General features: G+C 31.7%; 2 protein-coding genes and 1 pseudogene across 2 annotated transcripts in view; all 3 read right to left on the bottom strand.

Moving 5' to 3' along the window:
- The window catches only part of LOC18031915 (putative disease resistance protein RGA1), a 14,191-nt gene extending 3,264 nt beyond the window's left edge, over positions 1-10,927 (bottom strand). Inside the window, exons 1-2 of the mRNA XM_024187780.1 lie at positions 10,922-10,927; positions 10,755-10,818 (exon numbers count right to left, since the gene is read on the bottom strand). Coding sequence (XP_024043548.1) covers positions 10,755-10,818; positions 10,922-10,927 — 70 coding nt within the window. The remainder of the gene's footprint in view (positions 1-10,754; positions 10,819-10,921) is intronic.
- A 1,667-nt stretch (positions 10,928-12,594) lies between these two features.
- LOC112100076 lies at positions 12,595-15,332 on the bottom strand (annotated as a pseudogene).
- A 1,894-nt stretch (positions 15,333-17,226) lies between these two features.
- Positions 17,227-19,528, bottom strand: LOC18031313 (disease resistance protein RGA2). The gene is made up of 3 exons (XM_024187772.1): positions 18,757-19,528; positions 17,342-18,570; positions 17,227-17,295 (listed from the first exon to the last, which is right to left on the bottom strand). The coding sequence occupies exons 1-3, from the start codon at positions 19,526-19,528 to the stop codon at positions 17,227-17,229; spliced, it is 2,070 nt and encodes a 689-aa protein (XP_024043540.1).
- Between the last annotated feature and the right edge of the window lie 2,877 nt (positions 19,529-22,405).

Below are 22,405 nucleotides of genomic sequence, written 5' to 3'. Positions count from 1 at the left end.
GTTATTTTAATAAATTAAATAGGGTTAAATTAAATAATAATAAAACTAGCCCTAAGGGTTATAATTGATTTTATTTTATTAAATAAAAGTATACACTTTTATATTTCTCAATGTTAAAGCTTAAATTTATAGATCTATGAGTTTACAAGGCTACTACTATAAATTCAACCGACTACTTTAACATACTTAATAGGAATTAATTAGTAACTCAAGTAATTTTCTCTTTTCTAAAATTACTTTCTCGACTTGAGATTTGAGACCCCATGGGTCCGCCATACATTATTGACGAATTTCAAAACTTGGCACAAGATTTCTATGTTCATCCACTGTATCTTTTTTTTAAAAAAAAATTCTTTTGAAAGTATGTTAATTATGTTGTATGTTGTCAATTGTCATTCAGTCTACCAATACACCTATAAAAATTTGTTCTGTTTGGAAATTGGCAACTACGACCAATCAATTTAAAAATATTCAACTGGGCTAGTTCGTTAGCAATGATCGACAAAAGAGACTGGTGGCTACCCTTTGGCCTCAAAGGGTCTGGCCCAGTCCCAGTGGGCTTAGGTCCGGTCCTTTACATGAAATTTTCTTTAAGGAAAAAGGTCTCGGACAGGTTAGGTCCTCTATTTTTTTAATAATAAAAAAAAATAAAAGAAGACAACTTAAATCCCTAATTCAATCAATAGTGATTAAAAACAATATATAAAATTATGACACTAAACTCTTTCTTAAACCTTAATTAATTAAGACGACGCTTGAAATAGATCTAATACTAAAAATTTAAATCTGTAAACTTTTATTTACTTTATTTTTTATTTTATTTTAAAATAATTACTTTTAATTTATTGTTGATGATAACAACTTGTTGATTATTAACACATTACAGATTCACTAATATTTAAAATAATAATTAAAAAGACGTGAATAACATGGGCTTAGGGCCGAGCTTAAAAAAATGTGGTCCATTCCTACCAGTGGCATTGTTAGGAGGGTTTGAGGATTCAAATGTTAGAAATATTTGTGTAAGCCATGGTCTATACCAACCAATCATGCTCTACCGAATAGCAGAGCTGTTCTATGATGAGACAACAAATTTATTTTAAATATTAATTTTGACAGATCTTATCTTAGTAAGTTGATTTGACTATTGCTATTCTCATTATAAGACAAAATATTACGTCAAACGGACGAATTTGTACTTAAAATATATTTTGGACGATCTCTATACTTTATTGTAATAAAACTTTTAAATAAAATTTATTTTGAGTAGTCTTTTAATAATAAAATAGTCCTCATTAAACCCACTTTTCTTTCATATCTTCACACCCATAAAATTAAATATTCATCATCTAAAACTCAAACATTACTAATTAGCTTTTGCACTTTTATCCTTTTCTTTTTTAATTTAGGATCTCCCTAAGTTACATCTCACGTAACATACAGCCGCTTTTGTCTTTTCTGATTTGTTAGGGTAAAATAAACCCCTTGCACTTTGTTTCATTTACAATTTATTTATAAGTATCATCAAACCTTTTGCATTGTAAAATTTCTTTGAGCCCCTTATATTCTATTTTATTTTATTAAAACCCTTAGAGTATCAAATTCATCCCCTACAATTTTTAAATTCCCAAAATATCCTCCATTTAATAAAAAAATATAATAATTATTCAATGGATTATAATTATAATTATGATAATTATTCTATTATAATTATAATTTTTAAATGGATTGTTATTATTATTATTAATAACAACAATAAAAAGTATTATAATTAATTAATCTATTAACAATAATTAATAATAATTTTTTAGTTAAATTGTTAATAATAATTATTAACAATAATTATTATTAATAGTTTATTTTTGAATAATTATTAAACTAATAATTAACAAAATTGTAAATAGAAACGCTTTTGACAAAAAATAGTAAACGAAAAAGAATGCGAGGAGATAAATTGAATTTTTATAGTATAGGTAAGCAGAAAGTTTCATAACACTTATGAATAAATTGTAAATAATATAGAGTGGTCTAATTGAATATAGAGTGGTTTATAATTTTATAGTGCATTCACTAAACAGTAATCGAAATTAGCTGGAAACATAATGAGTTCGAATTGGAATAAATAGAATTGAAATGAGGAATTAGAATCAAAATAACTTATTTACTTGAACCGCGGAAATCGTAATTAGAATGAGCTATATTACCATTTTATGTATTTACTTTGTCTTAAAATCAAAATCGAAATGAGTTAAATGTAATAAATTATTATAAAATCCTTAATTAGTTTTTATCATAATTATTATTTTGTAATTTAATTATTGTGATTATTATTATTATTCAAAAATTAATTATTAATAATTATTATTGTTAATTATATCATTAACAATTTAACTAAAACATTATTATTAATTATTGTTAATAGATTATTATTATTATCATTATTATCATCATTAATCCATTTAAAAATTATAATTATATTTATAATTATAATAAAGTAATTATTATAATTATAATCCATTTAATAATTATTATATTTTTTAATTAAATAGAGGATATTTTGGGAATTTAAAAGTTATAGGAAATAAATTTGATACTCTATGGGCTTTAATAAATAAAACAGAGTGCGACGGGCTCAACGATATTTTACAGTAACGATTTGAAAAAGACAAAAGCTGTTGGTTGTAAGTTACGTGAACTGTAACTTAGGGGATCCTTTTATTTATTGTTATTTTTCATAAATGCATCTGGGTTAGCATGTCATATTTTTAGTATGTTCTGACGACAAGACATGTGTCCTTGATAAACGAGCATTTGACATGGCTATTCAGCAAGAAATGCTCTGCTGTAAGGATAAAAGGAATCACGTGGATCACTAAAAGAAGCACATGATGACCTAATACTAGCTCTGGAGCGAGCAAATCTACGAAGTACCTACGAAGACTTGAAATAAAGTCATTACTTGCAATGCCACGTGTCATGATTGAAATATTAAACGTGGTACACTAGCAAAGAGCATTACATACAATTGAAATACCTTGACAAAGCTCTCTCTACATGTTACTTGAGCATTGGAGTGTTCTCGCTCTTATGAAATAACAATATATCTTTAATGGATATAAGAAAAACAATTATTTCATTACGTTGTCCTTAATATTAAACTATATTAGGGTTGTTATTGTAGTAATATAAAAAATTATTATAAGATGAGAGGTGCGGCCACAAATATTCCTAATATACCCCTAACAAATATCATTAATTTTTATTAGTTGTTTCTCTAACTACTTTCCATTAAATCTTTCTTTTATCAATTAAATCTTATCTCTGTAATAGTTTTGTTACAACTCCTCCACTGTTGCAATTGCTAATATTCCTAATATACCACTGTAAGGGGAAGGCAAATTTTAAAAGAGACTTTCATTTTTTAATTTTTTTGATAAGAAATTTTAAAAGAGGTTTTACTCCAATAGAAACTTCAAAATACAAGAACCACAAAGGACTAGAGGACAACTGCAGGGAGGGAGAGAGAGAGAGAGAGAGAGAGAGAGAGAGAGAGAGAGAGAGAGAGAGAGAGAGAGGAAAAGAGAAAAAAATGGTGAAAAAAAACTTTAGGGAGAGAAATGGATGTAATATTTGACGAAATTTTTGTAATTAAATTTTGGGTGAGACTGTTCAAACGCAACAAAATACTCATTAAACCCAATATTTAATAAGTTTTTTTGTTACTAAAATGCTCACATAGAAAGTTACTATAATACATAAGACTATATAATTAAATTTAGGGATGGCAATGGGGAGGGGAGGGGAGGGGACCGATCTCCCCGTACCCATCCCCGATATTTTGCGTATGTCCCCATCCCCTCCCCGTCCCCGTCAGAATTACTTGAGAGAATCTCCATCCCCTCCCCGAATAATAACAGGGGATCCCCGAGGGTCCCCGATCCCCGAATAACTAATACATTTTTTTTTATTTTGAGTTAATCATATTAAAATAAAAAATTCAAATAAAAATAAAGTTCGAAATATATCTTACATTAATATTTATTACAAAAGTCACATACATTAAATTAGTAAGTAACGCAACATGCAAGGGATACAAACTTATTTTACAAACTATCATGAACAAATTAATAGTCTAATACAAAATTGTTACAAATAAAATCGAATTTAGATTCAAAATTAACTTTTTCAATGGTGGCGTGGGCACTTTATAAATGTGAATTATTCCCTTTACAACACAATAGTTAAATCGGAGCAAATTAAAAGTAAATATTAGATTAGATTAGATTAGATATTAAAATTGTGATTCGTTGTGGACAATTATAACATCTAAAATTAAATAAAAAATAGATTTAAGTTTAAAATATTTAAAGAATATCAAAATTAAAAAAAAATGTTTGGCTAATAGAATCTACTCGGTCTTTTTAATGTCCTAAATAAAAATTTAGAACTTTAATTAGCTAATTAGGCCTAAAAGTTTAATAATATAAATATTTTGATATTTTTTATTTTTACCAATATTTATAATTTTATAATTTAAATTTTATAATTTATTTACTAATAATTTTAAAAAATTAAAATTAAATTAAAAATTAAAATGGGGAAATGGGTAGGGGATGGGGATTCCACCTCATCCCCGTCCCCTCCCCGAATAAGAAATTGGGTAAAAAAATTTCCCCGTCCCCTCCCCGAATAAGAAATTGGGTATGAAATTATCCCCATACCCTCCCCGAATGGGGAAAATCCCCGAGGGTACCCGTCCCCGTGGGGATTTTTGCCATCCCTAATTAAATTAAAGAAAAAATTACCGTCTTTCTCCCATATTTTTCATTATTCAATGTACTGTATTCACTTTTTCTATGTCATTTACACTTTTGTCAGCGGAAAGAAGTTTCAATGAATTTTAATGCATTTGGATAAAAGCTTATTGTTGGTAAAATTCCTCTTGACTTCCACCATCTAATTTCATCTTTTCTGATTTCTTTGAATTGGACAATGAATTCTCTTGATCTCTCCTCACTTAGTAAGCTTTCTTCTATATAATAAAATGAAAAAAAAAAAAAACCCATGCAAGAACTAATGCAATTCCTTGAAATTTTTTATTTATTATAAATTTATATGCAATTTTAATATCAGTTGTTTGTTTTAATTTATTGTTTGTTTATTAAAGTTTTTTAAGGGTGTTGTTCCAAACGCATGAAATATCAAGGGGAAAAATAGCTATTAAAAAATAAAATAAAAAGTTCAAGAATTTGGAACAAAAAAGTTATGGATAAAGCTCCAGAAATGGAGAAGAAAAGAGTCAAGAAACAGAGAAATGATGGGAAAAGAAAATGATTAGAGAAATTGTGATAATTTATCTTAATAAGGGTATTTTAGGTATTAATGGATTTGTAAAATAAAATTGTGTATTTTAAATTTTAGAAGTGTGTTTATTAAGTAAATGGGTTCAATCAGTAGTTTAGGGGTAGCATCACCTCAAAACATTTTATTGAGAAGTGAGTGAAATACTAAAATACCCTCACCCTAATATGTGTTCAAAGCCCAGGAGTGTGTAAATAGTCTCAACCAAAAAATAAAAAATAAAAAATCCATTCCACTGCCGATACGTTACATTCAAAGTTTTTAGGATCCCCCTCTTGCTTCTAATGAATTGTAAAGTTTCAAACCTTAAAATTTATGTCTTTTTATTAATATGATTATTAATTTTTATTAAAAAAAAACCTAATTCTTTCTCCACTCACATAAATTGGCTAGCATCACAAACCTCTTGTACTACCCTAAGTGGTTTTACCGATTAATATCCCACTAGATTTTTAATGAATTGAAAAGTTTAAATCTTAAAATTTATCTTATGCTACATGTGTGATTCTGGCAAGCAGGGGAATAAATTAGTATGAACATTTATGAAACTAATGAGGTACATGATTATCTCTTGATTATTGTCATAATTTAACCATATATAAAAACTACAGCCGAATCATATAAACAAATCTATCAGTTTGTAGTCGTCATACCTTTCTTGTAATGCTCCCACCAATCACCAATTGTCTATGATGATTCGACGGAGCTCAAGGTGTATGTGATGATTCTGCTGTCAATTGGCTGGAGCAAAGAGAAATGAGGGCTCTTGTAGATGTGCTGAAATGGGATTTGTTTTGCTGCTGCAGAAGGACAAATTAATCACTATGAACTTATATTATAAGATAAAGAATTGGTAATTAGAGTATTATAGTGTGCTGCGTATACAATATTCTTTCCTTTCAAGTGGTTAATTAAAAAGAAGAAAGTAGATCAGGCAAAGACTACAGCCTATATTCGTTCCTATAATTATGATATTGTAATATTCGTAGTCCTAAAACTAAGCAGCCAAACTAGAAACCTGCAATTGATGATAACCTTCGTTAAAGGATTATTCATTTTTTCAGATACAAGAAATACATAATTGATTCCTTGCTTACCACATCATAGGTTATATATATATATATATATATATATATATATATATATATGTATATATTTATCTTATCCAAGTGAGCAAGAATCATCATCCCTATTATATGACTTTTTTGTTATTGAAGGTTGTATTAATTATTAAATTATAAAGGGAACTTTCTCCTCTTGTTAAAAGCTTGTTTAATGAATAAACCAACTTCAACCTTAAAATAACCGTAAAACATTACGTATCAATGCTTCATAATTTGATAATCCGACTCACTTTCAATCTTGAAAGTCATTAGAATGACTACTGTCACACATTTCCAAGGTTTACTTAAATGGTCACAAAGACCTTTTAGGTTAAATAGTCACATAAACACATTTTTAGTTACTATACCCTTTGATTACAACAACACAAATAAATATAAATATAGTAATAAGATAAAAAAATAATTAATAAATATCATATGATACAAATAAAATATTACAATAAGATAATTAATAGAATAACGTATGCAATGAAAATTATTTTTAATATTAAGTTATTATTATATATACTAAAATCTATTAATTCAAAAATTGACTTTAAGATTTATATTAATATAGACATAATTAAAAAAATTGTAAACAAAATATATAAATTTTATAAATTATTGTGAATGTTAGGTATAATTATTTTAATATTATTAATTTGTCAAACAGATTTTATTAGTAGTAAAAGAATATGACAAATTAATAATGTTAAAATCATTTTCTAATATTCAAAATAATTTATAAATTTTATCTTATTTTATATATCATATTATTTTAATTTTAACTTATAATTGTTATAGAAGTTTATTTAAGTCAATTATTGGCTTGTTGTAATCAAAGTGTATAAGATTACATTTGGCATGCAAGACTAAATTGGACTAAGTATTATGTTGGATTATACACTACTGTCTTATGTTTGGTACAACATTAGATTAGACAATGTTAAATTTTATTTAAATAAAAAACTATTATGAATATTTAAGAATAATAATTAATATTAATTTAAATATAATTAATAAGAACATTAAATATACAGTAAATTACTTATGGGTAGTCATAATTGTAATAAAAAATATAAATTAATAAAACTTTTTGATTATTTAGATATTTTAGATATATATTTTATTTTATCAAAAAATTAACAAATAATATATAAAATCAATTAATTACTAGTATTATTAATTTTCATAATTATATTTTAATATTACATTGGTGATTATTAAATTTAGTACAATCAATTAATGTAACAAATTATTAAATTAAAGTACCAATTTAATTAGAATATAAAAAACAAAATAAAAAATATATTTCAAGTAAATCATGAATAAAATAATTAATTCATTAATTAAATTTTAAGTAATAAATAAAAGATGGTGTTATATATGAAAAAAATTTACAAATGAACATTTTTTCCTCTTATTCTAATCCCATTTAAATCTATTTATAAATTGGTATTGCCAATCCCCTTTATTTAACAACTAACTTAGAATTTAGTCTCTCATAATCCAATCCAAGGAAAATTGCTAAATATGGAATAATATTTAATCTCAAAGTTAGTATAATCCCACACTTAGTCCTAAATCTCAAACATAACCCAATAAATAGTCAAAAAGAGGGTATGTATAACCATTTACGAAACTAAGTGGATTTATTTGATCATTTAAGCAAACCTTCGATATGGGTGGTTTTTCCCTAATGCTGAATACATATCAAATATCATTTTTTTTTTGGTTGAAAATATTGAAGGTTGCATTAATTATCCAATTATAAAGAGTACCTCCTCTTCACTTGTTGAAAACTTGTTTTATGATAGAATGAATATTGTCATTTAATTAATTCGTAAACCAACTGCATGCTTAAAATAACCGTAAAACGTTGCACGACAATGCTTAATCGTACTCACTTTTAATCTTAAAAGTCATTAGTTATCGCCAACTTTTCTAAATGCCAATATACATCCAGTGTCGGTGCATTGAACACGAAAGTGTGTGCATATATAATCTTTATAAATTTGACAGCACTATATATTATTATTTGCTAGCTGGTGAGTCCATTTTGCAGCAGTTGCAGATTAAAAGCCATTATATGCTTCATCGTAGACACCGAAGGCGAGAGAAAAACCAATACAGAATTCCTAACAACGTGTCTGAATCACAAAATTATCATTATCATCATTGTGGAGTTGCCATTATCGATCGTAATGCCACAAAGCTACGTGATTGAAGAAATGCGCACATTGATATAAAAACCAGAAAAAACCCCTTCACCAAAATAAGTCTAATTCCTTCTCTAGAGAAGCATGAGATCAACTGTAACAGTTTAGTGATTTCATCAGCCACTCTCAACAGATATGCTTGCACACTGGAAAAAGTAGGCACTCGAGGAGGAGAACCACAAAACATCATCAACTGGCGAGTAAAACAGCAACGGCAGCAAATAACCGCAGAAAACAGAAAAAAAAAATTAGCAGCAAATAAAACAGCAGCAAACAGTATTAATAAACATGCGACAACCAGTGGGTAAAACACGATAGAGAACAGCAAAAATCAACAATAAAAGCAGTAAAAAAAAAACAGCAGATAAAACAACAGCTAAAGCAGCGAAAACAGCAAAAATCAGCAGCCAAAGTAGTAAAAAATAGCAAATAACAGAGTGGCAAAAAATAGCTAAAATCAGTAGCAAAAGCAGCAACAAAGAACAGCAGCACAAAACTCAAACAACGTAGAACAACAGCACAAAACTCAATGAGGCCATTATGCACCTTAATATAAGCATCCCATAGAGACTTCTCTGCGCTTACAATTTTGTTTTCTGGATCCAAAACAAAGCCGCTGCAATTCGATCAAGATAACATCTCATGTACAATTCGAATTTGCATCTTTAAAATCTTTATGCGAGATTCAATGTGTGATTTCACTTTTATACCATGTCCTGGTGTTCAACCTAGGTTTACTGCACCCAAATTGCAGATAGTTTACTCATAAAACAGCACCCAAATTATGGTTTCATCTTGACACAATTATGCTTGATTCTTAACATATATCCAATAATTTCAACATGTACATGTATAATTTTCAAGCTCTCACGCATAAAAAAATCTCCTTCAAGCTTACAGAAATCATGATAGAAATCCGCATATAGCCTAGAACAAATTGCCTTCAAATAAAATCACCTGTGGCTTCCAGATGTAGGCTTTACAATCCAGCAAACATAAGTTCTTAATTGGCTAGCCAAGGAAGAGTAACATAAATTGGTTAACTAACTGACAGCTATCTAACAGAGTCAAAAAAGAAAAAAATATCTCGTAAACTTAAGATGTGTAAAGTTCTTGCATCTGCATCAGTACAAACATTATTTCTTCAATAGCCAATCCATAAATATAACACATGCTAAGCAGTAAAATTTCTTGATCTTGATGGATGCCACCTTGTCTGGAAGATCTTCGACTTCATATGGGTGTATGCACTTAGAAAGTTTCTTCAAATTCAAATAAAAAATAAAGACCGGCAGAACATGCAAGGACAGGGGAAAAATATTTAAAGAGAATGTTGACTCACATTACTTGGTCATCGAAAAGTAATAAAGCATTTCAATAATAAAAACCCAAGCGTTCACAACTTAGGGAGAAAGAATACCATTAGTTTGTAAACTCAAATGATAAAACCATGAAAACCCAAAAGAAATAGAAGTAATCTTCAAAACGCGGCTGAGTCAACCCAGGGGATAGCATGCAGCGTTTCTTAGCTAGAGATGGAGTTCTTATACAGAAAGTAAAGAAGCAATTCGTACATATCACACACTGAGCACTTCTTGCTTTCATCTCTAAATGACGGGAGTTTCCTTACAGCATTAAGACTTGACAGAGTAACCCGTCTGCAGAACCAAGAATGGCCTAAACCAGTGCAGCCCTTCTCGTACTACAAAAACCTTTTAAGTTAGGAAACTTCTCCCGTAACATATGGAGGCTTTTAGGCTCAGCAGCTTGATCCTCTCCAAAATGGCAAGCATCCTAATGCGAGAAGCTTCATATAGTCCACACCCGCCAGCGGCCTCTTTGTCATCATCTCAAGTCTGTTCCATAGAAAATTCACTTGTTACCGTAGATTCCTTTGTCGTGAACCATGCGTCTTAGCAAACTTGAGAGATGCCAAAGTCTTCGGTGAACCATTATAACTCAGTTTATGATGCACCAAGAAAATTAGATCATTGTAATTTTACATAAAAGAAAATTTCACTTACAATTCAATTTTTACCACATCACTAGTATGATCCGGAACCACCACTACCCATGTAACTGCTGCCTCCCATACCACGATCAGGATACATTGATGAGTACGAGCTACCAAGAACCTGCTATGTGAGACAGAACAGAGTCATAAGAAACATGGCAAAGATTGATGATCAAAATTGTCCCAAATTAAACCCGATAATTGTAATTGCTATTACAAAATACAGCCATTGAACTCAACTGACAACTCGGTACTCACCTTCACCGGCGCAACAACAAAGACGGAGTGACGGCAGGCGGCTGGCGAATATGACGGCAGATGAGCGTGAAAGCTGGCCGTCGGCGTCGCCGAGAGAGGCTCTCTGTCTCAGTGGTCAATCGTTGGTATCACTCATAATCAGTTTGTATCTAGTGGGTCGAGGTGAAACGGTGCCGTTTCAGAATTCAAATTGCCCTCCAAGTTCCAAGCTTCTTTAATTTTTCATTTAAACTAGATAAAAAAAAAATTAAATGGTAATACCGTAATATGATGATATGATTAACAATACTTAAAACTTTTGGTTGTACAGAATTTACATCCTAAAATACATAGAAGTTGTAGGTTCTACAATAATAAATATTCTTTCGAATTATCATTTTATATTGAGAAAGAAGTATTGCAAAAATATGAATTTTCTTCTTCAAGTGTCTTATAAAAAGAGCCCTCAAGAAACATGTTCACTAATTTCACTTCAAGGCCAAAATGCAATATCTAATTAGTTTGCCAACTGATAATCAGTTTGTTCGATTGCCAAACTCGTAAAGAATAATTGCTGATCAAATGAATTTAGAGCCCGATCAAATGAATTACATGAATTTGAGAGTATATTATGAGAATTTGAGAAATGCTGAAACATTATTGGTATTGAAACATATGATTAAGATTATCAGTAATGATCACACAGCCACACATATATACATTACGCAGTGTACTTATCATCAGCAAATTACATAATCACAAGTAATGAATATATAATACATGTAATTTTAAAATGCAGTATTAAAAAACCGTTGAACCTCTGTGCTGACGGTCTGTGCAGTTTGGCTGAACCTCTCCAAAGAAAGCTGCAATATTTTGGGAAAAAAAAAGTAAGAAAAACAAAATAGGGGATAAATTGATTCCTTGCTTACCACATCATATGTTATATACAGACTTTACTAAGGGAAAAAGAATCATCATCCTTAATATAAAAAAAAATTTGTTTTAATATTAACGGTTGCATAAATTAGTAAATTATAAAGGGAACCTTCTCCCCTTGTTAAAAAAACACTTGTTTTATGATAGAATGAAATTGCCTTTCAGTTAATTTCTAAGACAACTTTTGCCTTAAGATAACCATAAAACGTTACATAACAATGCTCCATAATCTGATAAGCCTACTTTTAATCATGAAAGTCATTAGTTCCCGCCGGTTTTTCTGAATGAAAATCATATAGATGGTTCCCCAGTTTCAGTGCATTGAAGACGAAAGAGTATGTATATATAATCCTTATAAAATTTGACAGCACTATGTTTTATTATTTGCCGGCTAGTGAGTTCCTTTCGCAATGATTGCAGATTAAAAGCCATAACACCTTAAACAACCTTAATCATAGACACAGATGGGGAAAGAAAAACCAGTAAAGAGTTCCTAACAATATGCCCCAATCATAAAATTATCATTATCACAATTGTGGAATTGCCATTATGTTAATGGCACAAAGCTACGTGATTGAAGGAATGCACACACTCATATACCCAAAAAGAAAAGGCTTCCCCAAATTAATGCCAAATCCTCTGCTTGCATACTGAAAAGTAGGCACTCGAGCATGAAAACCACAAAACAGATTCTTCTGAATGGAAAATGTTGATGAACTCTTTAAGGCTTTTGCTTTTTCTCGATGTCATACGGCACACACATATCTGCTGCCGAGGCTGCCGTCTTCATCTGAAACCACACATCAATTTCACCCACCATCAAGACCACACAACGGGTAAATTTTCGAGCAAGAAAGATTAGCAAGCCAAATGATATCAGAAGAACTATTACGTCTACAAACAATTTGAGAATCTTCAGCTCCTTGGGGGCAAGCAAATGCATACAGGATTTTTGTTTTCATCAAAAATCCAAAATTTCTCTCAATCACATAAATATTTACTTTTGATGGACAGTTCACTAACTGACGAAGGAGTTTACCCTAACTGATCCCATTTCTGTGCTTTTAGAACTCAAGCATTCTTAAATTGCAATCTAAAGTAATCATATCCTCTTACAATTCATTTGGTATTCATACAACTCTTATCACATACAGGTTTGGTCTCCTTATTCCATATAGACCTTCAATAACACTATTGTGAATATCCTTCTGATTATTTGTGGTCACCAACCTAATAAATGTAGTCTTAATTACATAGCTTTTGCATTCATTCATCACAGTGTGTTTTCACTCTCCACAATCAATTATAACTACGATGACAAAGACGATGAGTGAAAACGAAGAAAATGATCATCCCAGGCATATCCACGACAATCCATTTAACATACAGAAAAGGTTTGAGTTTTAACATTAGAGCATATCACACAGCATGAAAATCTAAAACAGACTCAATTCAAGATCCATAATGCCAGTGTAAAATGTCAACTTTACCCATGCAAAGGTTTCCTTAATTTGTAGACATCAAGAAATTTATTTAAACGAACATTACCATCATATGGGGTTGAAGTTACCTGTACGACATTAATCGTTTGCTTGATTGCGCCCATGCGAATAAACTCAATGCAACTAGGAAGGAAAGAGGCGAACCCTGTTGCACAGCAGTCGCCACAACCTGAAAGAAGAAATTGTTTGAAAATCGAGAAACTGGGGAAATATTTCTATTTTCAGAACAATCTAATAGTAAGAAAATGAGAGCCTACATCCACCAAACTTTCCCTCTGCTTCTCCGCAATAAGAAATAGGATTAGGTAAAGGAGCTGCAGGGTTGAAACAGTTGGATCAGGTAAAAAGTACTGATAACATTTGCAAATCCTGATATGTATAATAACACGGAAAGCTACAATTACCTCACACGCCACACAACAATAACCCATAAACATCCGGTTCCCATAATAGGCTTTGAAAAGCCAATTTTTGCTGTCTTTTGCATCTTTATGGCTAGTTTTTCCTGTTAAGAATGTACTGCAACAGAGATAAAGAGTGGTAGGCATTTTTCCCAACGAAAGTAACACTTTTCTTTAGTAAATATGAAAAAATAAAAAATAAAAAATCTCCCAGTTCCACGAGCAATTTCATGTAACATGAGATTATGTCAGGGAAACGAAAAGGTACCTGTACATCTGCAGCCATTGACTACCAATATCTAATACAGGTAGTGACACAAAAACCAAACCAGGCCTGCATGGAGATGCAAGATAGCTCAATTATGCCTTCATCTTAAAACATTAGATTACGGGTCAAGAAAACGTAACAAAGTCTTCCCTGTATACTTGAGAGAGTATTACCAGTAGACAAGCTGTACTAATCCTGAAATGCAAAAGATTATTGACAAAAGACGAAGGCACGGACAATAATCCAAATTAGTATGTGTATCTCCACGAACCACAACGAATGATGACTAATGATACATTGGGGGGTGGGGTAGAGAGAAATTACCTATCCGTTACCATGTCTAAAACAGCTCCAAAGGTCGAAACTGAACCAGAAAGAGAAGACAGTCAAATGCAACATCTTAGGTACTGGCTACTACTAGTTACAAATTACTGCTTAATGCTGGAGATAATAAATGCGCTTATCATCAAATTGACTAGAGAAAAGCCTTCAATCCAGAAATACGCCTCAAATCTTTGACTGTCAGCGAGGCCTGTTCTAGAAAATTAGTGATAGACAGAGTTTCTAAGACATTTAGAGTGAATGTTGACACGCTATGCAGTTCAAATACCACTGTACCAGTCGCTAATCGTAATAAAAACAGAAAAAGAATGTGACTCAATGTTGCAGCTTAAAAGTAAAATAAAGGCGTAACTGGGCATGGATTAAAACTCCAAAAGCGGAATTGATGTGATATTTGAAAATGATATTGAACCGACAATATAAGAAGACTATAATAAACTCAATCATCTTAGTCAGGGTCAAACATCTAGCCTAACCGTCAATGTGAGAGGCGAACGTTTGCTTTGACTGGATAAAGACTATGAGAAACAAACCCACAAAAAAATATCAAACAAACCCACAAAAACTCACCAATTATAGAACTATAGCCGAATCACATTAACAAATCTAACAGTTTGAAGTAGTCGTAACTTTCTTGTAATGCTCCCACTAATCACAAATTGTCTATGATGATTCGACAGAGCTTCAGTTGTTATTAGGAAAGCTGTTTATTAAAGGGCATCCAATAAAAAAGTAATCTCCGAAACTCGGCTGAGTCAACTCACGGGATAGCACGAAGCGTTTCTTACCTGGAGGTGGAGTTACTGGCGGCCGGTGAGCAAAGTCGAGCTAGGCCTTGTTGCCACGGATATTCTTGGCGACGTCAGCATAAACTCTTGCTGCTTTTTCGGCTGTGCCGAGCCAAACGCGGACGCCCTTGTAAGGGTCTCTAATTTCAGCTACCCATTTCTCCCATGGCCTCTGCCTTATTCCTCTGTACACGTTCTTGCGAACTCGCTGTGTCTTCTTCTCCTTTCCCTCATCAGGAGCATCTCGTTTTTGTTAAGTCGTAAAATGAAATCGAAGAAGAAAGTGAACATTAGGATTGTTTCATTCAAACTCTTTACTTTTTCGTCGATGTCATACGGCACGCACGCATCCGCTGCATGTCTTCATTTGAAACCGTGAATCAATTTCACCACCGTCAAGGGTCTCAAGACCGCCACACAATTGGCAAATTCTTTTTACCAAAATAATTAATTAATTAATTTGATTAATACGAAGAAAGTCATTGAATTTTAATCAAAACAGAGTTTCATACCATTTTTGCTCCTTGTAAAGAGTCCGCGAGTCTCTCCCTATATCTTACCTGATCAATTAATTAATAACATATATATATATATATATATATATATATATAGTAGGTCGAGCTAGATTGCAGTTGCAAGCTTCTTTAATTTTCTCACATCAACTTTAATTTTCGTTTTAATATTTTCTATTGTACAGAATTTTCATCCTAAAATACATAGAAGTTCTAGGTTCTATTACAATACATATTCTTTCGAATTAGTCATTTCATATGGAGGAAAAAAAAAACAAAAACAAAAACCTCCACAAACATGCTCACTCATTTCCCTTCAAGGCCACGAATCACGATGCAATATCTAATTAGTTTGCCAACTGCTTTTGATTAATATGCGAATCATGTCACAAAAAGGTTACCATTCGAAAGAATAAATGGTTAATTTCAAGAAGCCGATTTGTTTTCATTTCTTCCTGGGCAAATGTAAGTCGTCAATCACAGAGCACAAAATACAGACACCACCGTTCCCATTACACAACACATCAATGTTCTTCACAAATCTGCAGTCAATGCAAATTATATTACTGAGAAATTCAGTAATGACCACACAGGCACACACATATACCTCACTCAATGTACTTATTTATCAGCAAATTACATAACCACACGTAACGAATATATAATACTTGTAACTTTAAAACACAACATTAAAACCTTTGAAGCTCTGTTCTGAAACACGTTAGAGTAATATTTTCACTGTCCCTGCAGTTTGGTTGAACCTCTCCCAAGAAAGCTGCAATATTTGGGGAAAAAAAAGGATAAGAGGAAGAATAGTCAGATGTTTCCGCGCAAGTTAAAGTATTAACAAAGATTGAAATTCCATATGAAGATAACTATATAATTAAAAAAAAATCTCATTATAAGTTCCATTTTTAAAAATCCTGAACTGTTTGAATTTAGAAACAGATCTGACCCCTAGAACAGTGCGGTTTCCAAAATATTATTTTTGTGTTTTGTACTGACAAACTAGTTATGTATTAGAAGAAAATAAATTAGTACAAATTTGATTGAACTAACTAACGTTCAAAGTCAAGTTTTCGTTTGGTAAACATAACAAAACATTAAACTATAAACGGTGTAGCCGTATGAGAAATTAAAAATTAGAAAGCTGCATGAAAAGAGGAAATATAACAGAGTGGTATGCTTATTGAAAAAAAAATCCATACCTAATAATCACTTGATTTAATCATCTCGCCTTCAAGTAAAATCTCAGGGATATGTGCAATCTTGGGCCAATCTTCACCTGTTGGCGGTTTGCATCGTTCACTCAGTGCAGGACATCCTGCAATGGCCAATGATTTCAGAGTAGTGAGGTGATGCATATCCTCTGGCAGCGATGACAATTTTGGACAATTCCCGATGACAAGAACCTCAAGTGCTTCGAAATTTCTCAGTGACTCTAGTAGTGCCATGAAGTTGGGACAACCAAGAATTAACAAGTTCTGTAAAGTATCAGTAGAACCTTGGAGAAGCCATTGTGGCAGTTCTAATAACTGTGTTATTTCCTTGATGAAAACCCGCCGAATGTGAGGCCTTGTGTTTTTGCGATCATGATGACTTCCTTCACCTTCCATTTCCATGTTCAAATTAAGATCAAGGCTTTCACAGCTAGCCAAATACAGATTCTCTAATGAGCTAAGATATTTGATAGCAGGTGGCAATGAGATTAGACGAGGACAACTTTCAATTGATAATGTTCGAAGGACACTTAATTGATCTATCTCCTCGAACAAATGTTCTAAATTCCAGCAACTAGAAATTGACAAACAACGAAGAGAACCCAAGCTCCTTATTCCACTCTCTTGCAAAGACTTCTGTTTTGTGGTTAGCGCTAACAATCTGAGATTGACAAGGTACCTTATGTCTTTAGGCAACTCTTCTAGCTCCAAACATCCAGCAAGATTCAGTGTTTGTAAACTCTGTAGCTCGCAAATGGATTTTGGAAGTTTCTTGATTTTATAATTTTTCGACAGATCAAGATATCTCGTGTGCTTCAAATTACCCATCTCTCTTGGACAAACCTCAATAGCAGAGCCACTTAAATCTAGCACTCTTAGGAACTGCGACTTTGAGATGCATGATTCAATAAATGATTGGCTTGTCTTCTCATCATCATCAGTTGAAAAGAAAATGGTTCTAACACGACCTAGATCAGATAAAAGGCTTGAAAAGTCATTTCTTGACGCATTAGCAGCAACAAATGACAAATGGCGGACTTTTTTGGGAATAAATTGACAATCAGAGTTCACTACTAGGAATTCATCTTTAGCCACTAGCAGGGAAAGATCATGCATAAGGTCGTGCATTTTGAAAGAGAACGTCTCCATTCCTAACATCCCAAAACTCAAATCTTGGAAGAAAAATCTTGATAGTAATTCCTTCAAGTATCGCATACCAATATCATCTAACTCTTCTTTCTTATTATGCGATTGGAGAAGACCATGAGCCATCCAAAATTGAACCAAAGAATCACCATAAAATTGATAACCCTTCGGAAAGATTGAACAATAAGCAACACATTGTTTCAGGTGAGGTGGCAATTGATCGTAGCTTAACCTCAGAGCACGTAAAATGCCAGTGTCCATTTGCTCTAACTGCCATATCTCAATATCCCTCACATATTCCCAATTACGTTTATCTGTTTTGCCACATAATAGACTTCCTAGTGCTCTGACTGCCAGAGGAATTCCCCCACATTTCTTCACAATTTCTTCCCCGATTTTTATGAGGTTTGGATGTTTATCTCGCTCTTCTTTAAATGCACATTTCATAAACAAAGACAAGCAATCCTCGAATGGTAGACCTTGTAAGTTGTAGCCAATAGTACCTCCCCTCGTGCCCACTTTAATACAAATATTAATGCAATCAAGATATTTGAATAAAATACCTCATTTATTTTATTGATCAGAAAAATAGTTTATTACATTCAAATAAACACATATGCTTTTAAAGAGCATATTTTCCCAACATCTCTTACTATTCAAATGATCTCGCAAGATTCGTTGCAATTGTTGTGTATTCAAGTCACCTAGGAACACACACTTTCTCATAATTTGTACAATGATCGACTCCATAATCTCTCTCATAATTTGTCTCCCACCAAAATCCTCAAAAACACGCATCCAGATTTTCAACTCAAAATGCTCTTCTACCCTTTGGTCATTGAACACCAACTGTGCAAGAGCAGTTTTGCCCAGACCTCCAATTCCCACAATAGGAATAACAGACAGAGTTTCACTTTCGCCAGAACTTGCTTGCATCAATAGTTCAATAATCTTTTCTCTATCTTTATCTCTTCCAATAATATCTGATGAAAGCACAAAGGAGTGAGTGGATTCCCTTTCTTTGTGCACAACTCGCCGATGATCGTCAAGTCGTTCAATGAGATTAAACTCACCCCTCAATTTTGCAATCTCATCAAACCTCTCTCGAATTTTCTTGATTTGATGACCCATTCTAAAACGAAAAGCTATCGGATTTGAGCATCCAAAAAAGTTACGAAACTTTCTTCCGATGCTTCTTTGCTTCATGACTTGCCTTCGTAGATCTTCCACCTCAAATTCATCCAACACATCTTCTGCATCATAACAAGCATCCTTAAGTTTTCCCAGCCAATCGCTTAACCGGTGATTATGGATTTGCTTTTCCTCAGCATCCAAAACCACACTTTTGACAGTGGTTAACGTCTCCTTTAACTTTTGTAAGTCATTTTTGACACCGCAGAACAATAAAAGTTCTTCATAAGCAAAGCTCCCTAATTTTTCCAAAAGTTTTTCAATCGGAAAATATGATTCCACCATTGTTCCTGAAATTGAAGAAACAGAGTCATGGGATATTATTTGATGGTTTTTTTTTCCATTTATACTATTCTTGTTGCTCGTGAATAAATTCAAACAAAATTTTAAATACAAACGGGTGGGCTTGTATTGTTTTAATTATAGTGTAGACGTTCATAATTCTCAAAGTTAAGTTTAAATAGACTTAAGAAAGAGTAATTAATAATCCAAATATTTTTTTACTATTTAGCGGGGGTTTGAACTCTACTAGTCATGAGGTGGATCAGCCAAGGCCTTATTGATGAATTCCATGAGTTGGCACAAGAGTCTAATGTTCATCCATTGTATCTTTTTTTTCTTTTTTTTTGGAAGTAAGTTAATCAAATCATGTGTTGTTAGTTGTCATTCAATCTACCAATATACCTATGGAAATTTGTTTTATTTGGATATTCGCAATTACAGCCCATCCATTAAAAGTTTCAACTGGGCTAGTCACAAAAGAGATTGGTGGCATTGTAAGGAGGATTTGAAGATATTGGGAGATGTCTCTTTTTTCAAATAAGATTTTTAAGTCTTAAATTAGGAATTTTCTACACTTTTCAGTTTTCTTATTGAAGATAATTCATATTTAAGAAATAAGTAATTTTCTCTTTAGAACTTAACTTATTCAAGGAGGAATACAAATCATATAAGGAAAAGAATGCAACTTCTATATGAAATAATCACTACATATATATATAGAGATTGAGTTTACTTCTCTGCATAATTCAACAATCAGTTATCTATAAGTAAATAGTTTTCAGTGTGAGAGAAAAGTAGTTCTATTAAAATTAGGTGCTTTTGGTGTTTTAGGTGTGAGAAAAACCCTAGAGTAATTATAATAATTTTTACATAATAAATTTTTCTCTTATCGTCCTTAGCTATTATAATTTTTCTCCAATATAGAAATTTTTCATGTAAATTTTTGTATTATTTTATTAGCTTTATTCTCCACCTATTTTCTATTTACTATTTATTTCATATTTTTTCTTGCAAATCTTAGGTGAGATTAATTATTTCTTAGCAGGTGATAATAGAGCTAAGGCTGCAATGTAGAGCAAATACGTCAGCAAGGAGGTTTTCAAAACTTATGAAGATAGAAATAGAAAAATTTGACGGAATAATTAATTTTGGCTTTTGGGAAGCTCAAGTCAATAACATACTGATTCAATCTGTCTATACAAGTAAAGCAAAGAGCAATGTCAGGCCTATTCCACTAGTAGAAACCCCTGGAGGAGTGTAGGTAATCAAAACATCTTAAAAGAGATTGTTAGAATATAGCAAATTTGGAAAGTAGCTGTAAATTAATAGAAGGAGATACTAATTATCTCATCTATTGGTGTGTCGTGGAAGAGGATGTGTTATTGCTAATGGGTCCACAAGATGTGCACACAACATGTAGTTTAGTATTTATGCAAGGTATGTGGTGGACTTTTTATCTTGATCGTTGAGGACTCTCAAAGAAGCCAAACATGAGAGTGGGTAACTTCGGAAATGTGATCGACATATGCCAAACATGTGTACTCTGGATAATGTGAAGTATGATGATTCTCGATGTAGAAAATTATGGTTGCTGGATAGAGGACAAGATTTTACTCATGGTGGAGTGATTCTCATTAGTCCAATGTCAGTGTGGTTTTAGTATACTAAAAAAGGTGGAGACGACATGGTTGCATAGATGTATGGCGGATCATATTTTGTCGTTTAATTAAAAAACTCGCCAAAGTGGAGATTTTGAAGTAACATATCTCCTTTTTCAATGAGGATTTGTAAATCCTAAATTAAAATATTTCCTAGTAATTTTTTTGTTTGGGGGGTTCATGTTTAAGGAATAAGTAATTCCAAAGAATTTATTAAAGGAGGAATACAAATTATATAAGGAAATAAATATTTCTCTTATATGAAACAATCACAATATATAAGAAGGTTAGATTCACTTGTTTGCAATAATTAGTTCTATACAAGTAGACAGTTTCTAGAATGAGAGATTATTTGTTATTGGGGTTTTGTAAGTGAAGAAAATACTAGAGTGATTGTAATGATCTTTACATAGTGGATTTTCTTTCGTCATCTTTGGCGGCCGTGGTTTTTCTCTAGTGTAGGAATTTTTCTCGGGTAAATTATTGTGTTGTATGATTGGTTTTATTCTCTATATATTATCTATTTACTATTTATTTGATATGTTTACTTACAAGATATTGGTAGGATTAAAATTTCCTAACAAATGATTCAAATATTAGAAATATTTATGTAAACTATGGTGTGCCAACCAATCATTCTCTACTAGATGGCAAAGTTGTGTATTGTATAATGAGATGATAAATCTTTTAAATATTAATTTCGATGGATCTTATTGAAATAGGTTGATTTGACCAAATGTTAGTCCTATTATGAGACATACTATTATGTCAAATAGCTGAGTTTGTACCTAAAATATATACCTAATTGAATAAAATTTTTTATAACAAAATTTATTTTAAATAGTGTTATAATATGAGGATAGTCCTCACTAGCCGTACTTTTATTCTTATCTTTACAACCATAAAATTAAATATTAATCATCTCAAACTCAAACATTATTAATTAGCCGTTGTACTTTTTTTTAGTTCTTTGTTTTCATTTGATTTTCCATAAATGTACATGGGTTAGCGTATCATATTTTTACTATGTTCTGAGAACACAACACGTGTCCTTGATAAATGAGCATTTGACATGGTTATTCCGCACAAAATGCTCTCATATAAGGATAAAATGAACCAGATGTTTCATTAAAAGAAGCACGTGATGACCAAATACTAGAGTGCCTACGAGGAACTGAAATAAGAGCCATTATTTACAATGCCACTTGTGAAGATTGAAATA

Source organism: Citrus clementina, unplaced genomic scaffold (assembly GCF_000493195.1).
Source record: "Citrus clementina cultivar Clemenules unplaced genomic scaffold, Citrus_clementina_v1.0 scaffold_9, whole genome shotgun sequence".
NCBI lineage: Eukaryota > Viridiplantae > Streptophyta > Magnoliopsida > Sapindales > Rutaceae > Citrus > Citrus x clementina.
This window is presented reverse-complemented; position numbering and strand designations above follow the sequence as displayed.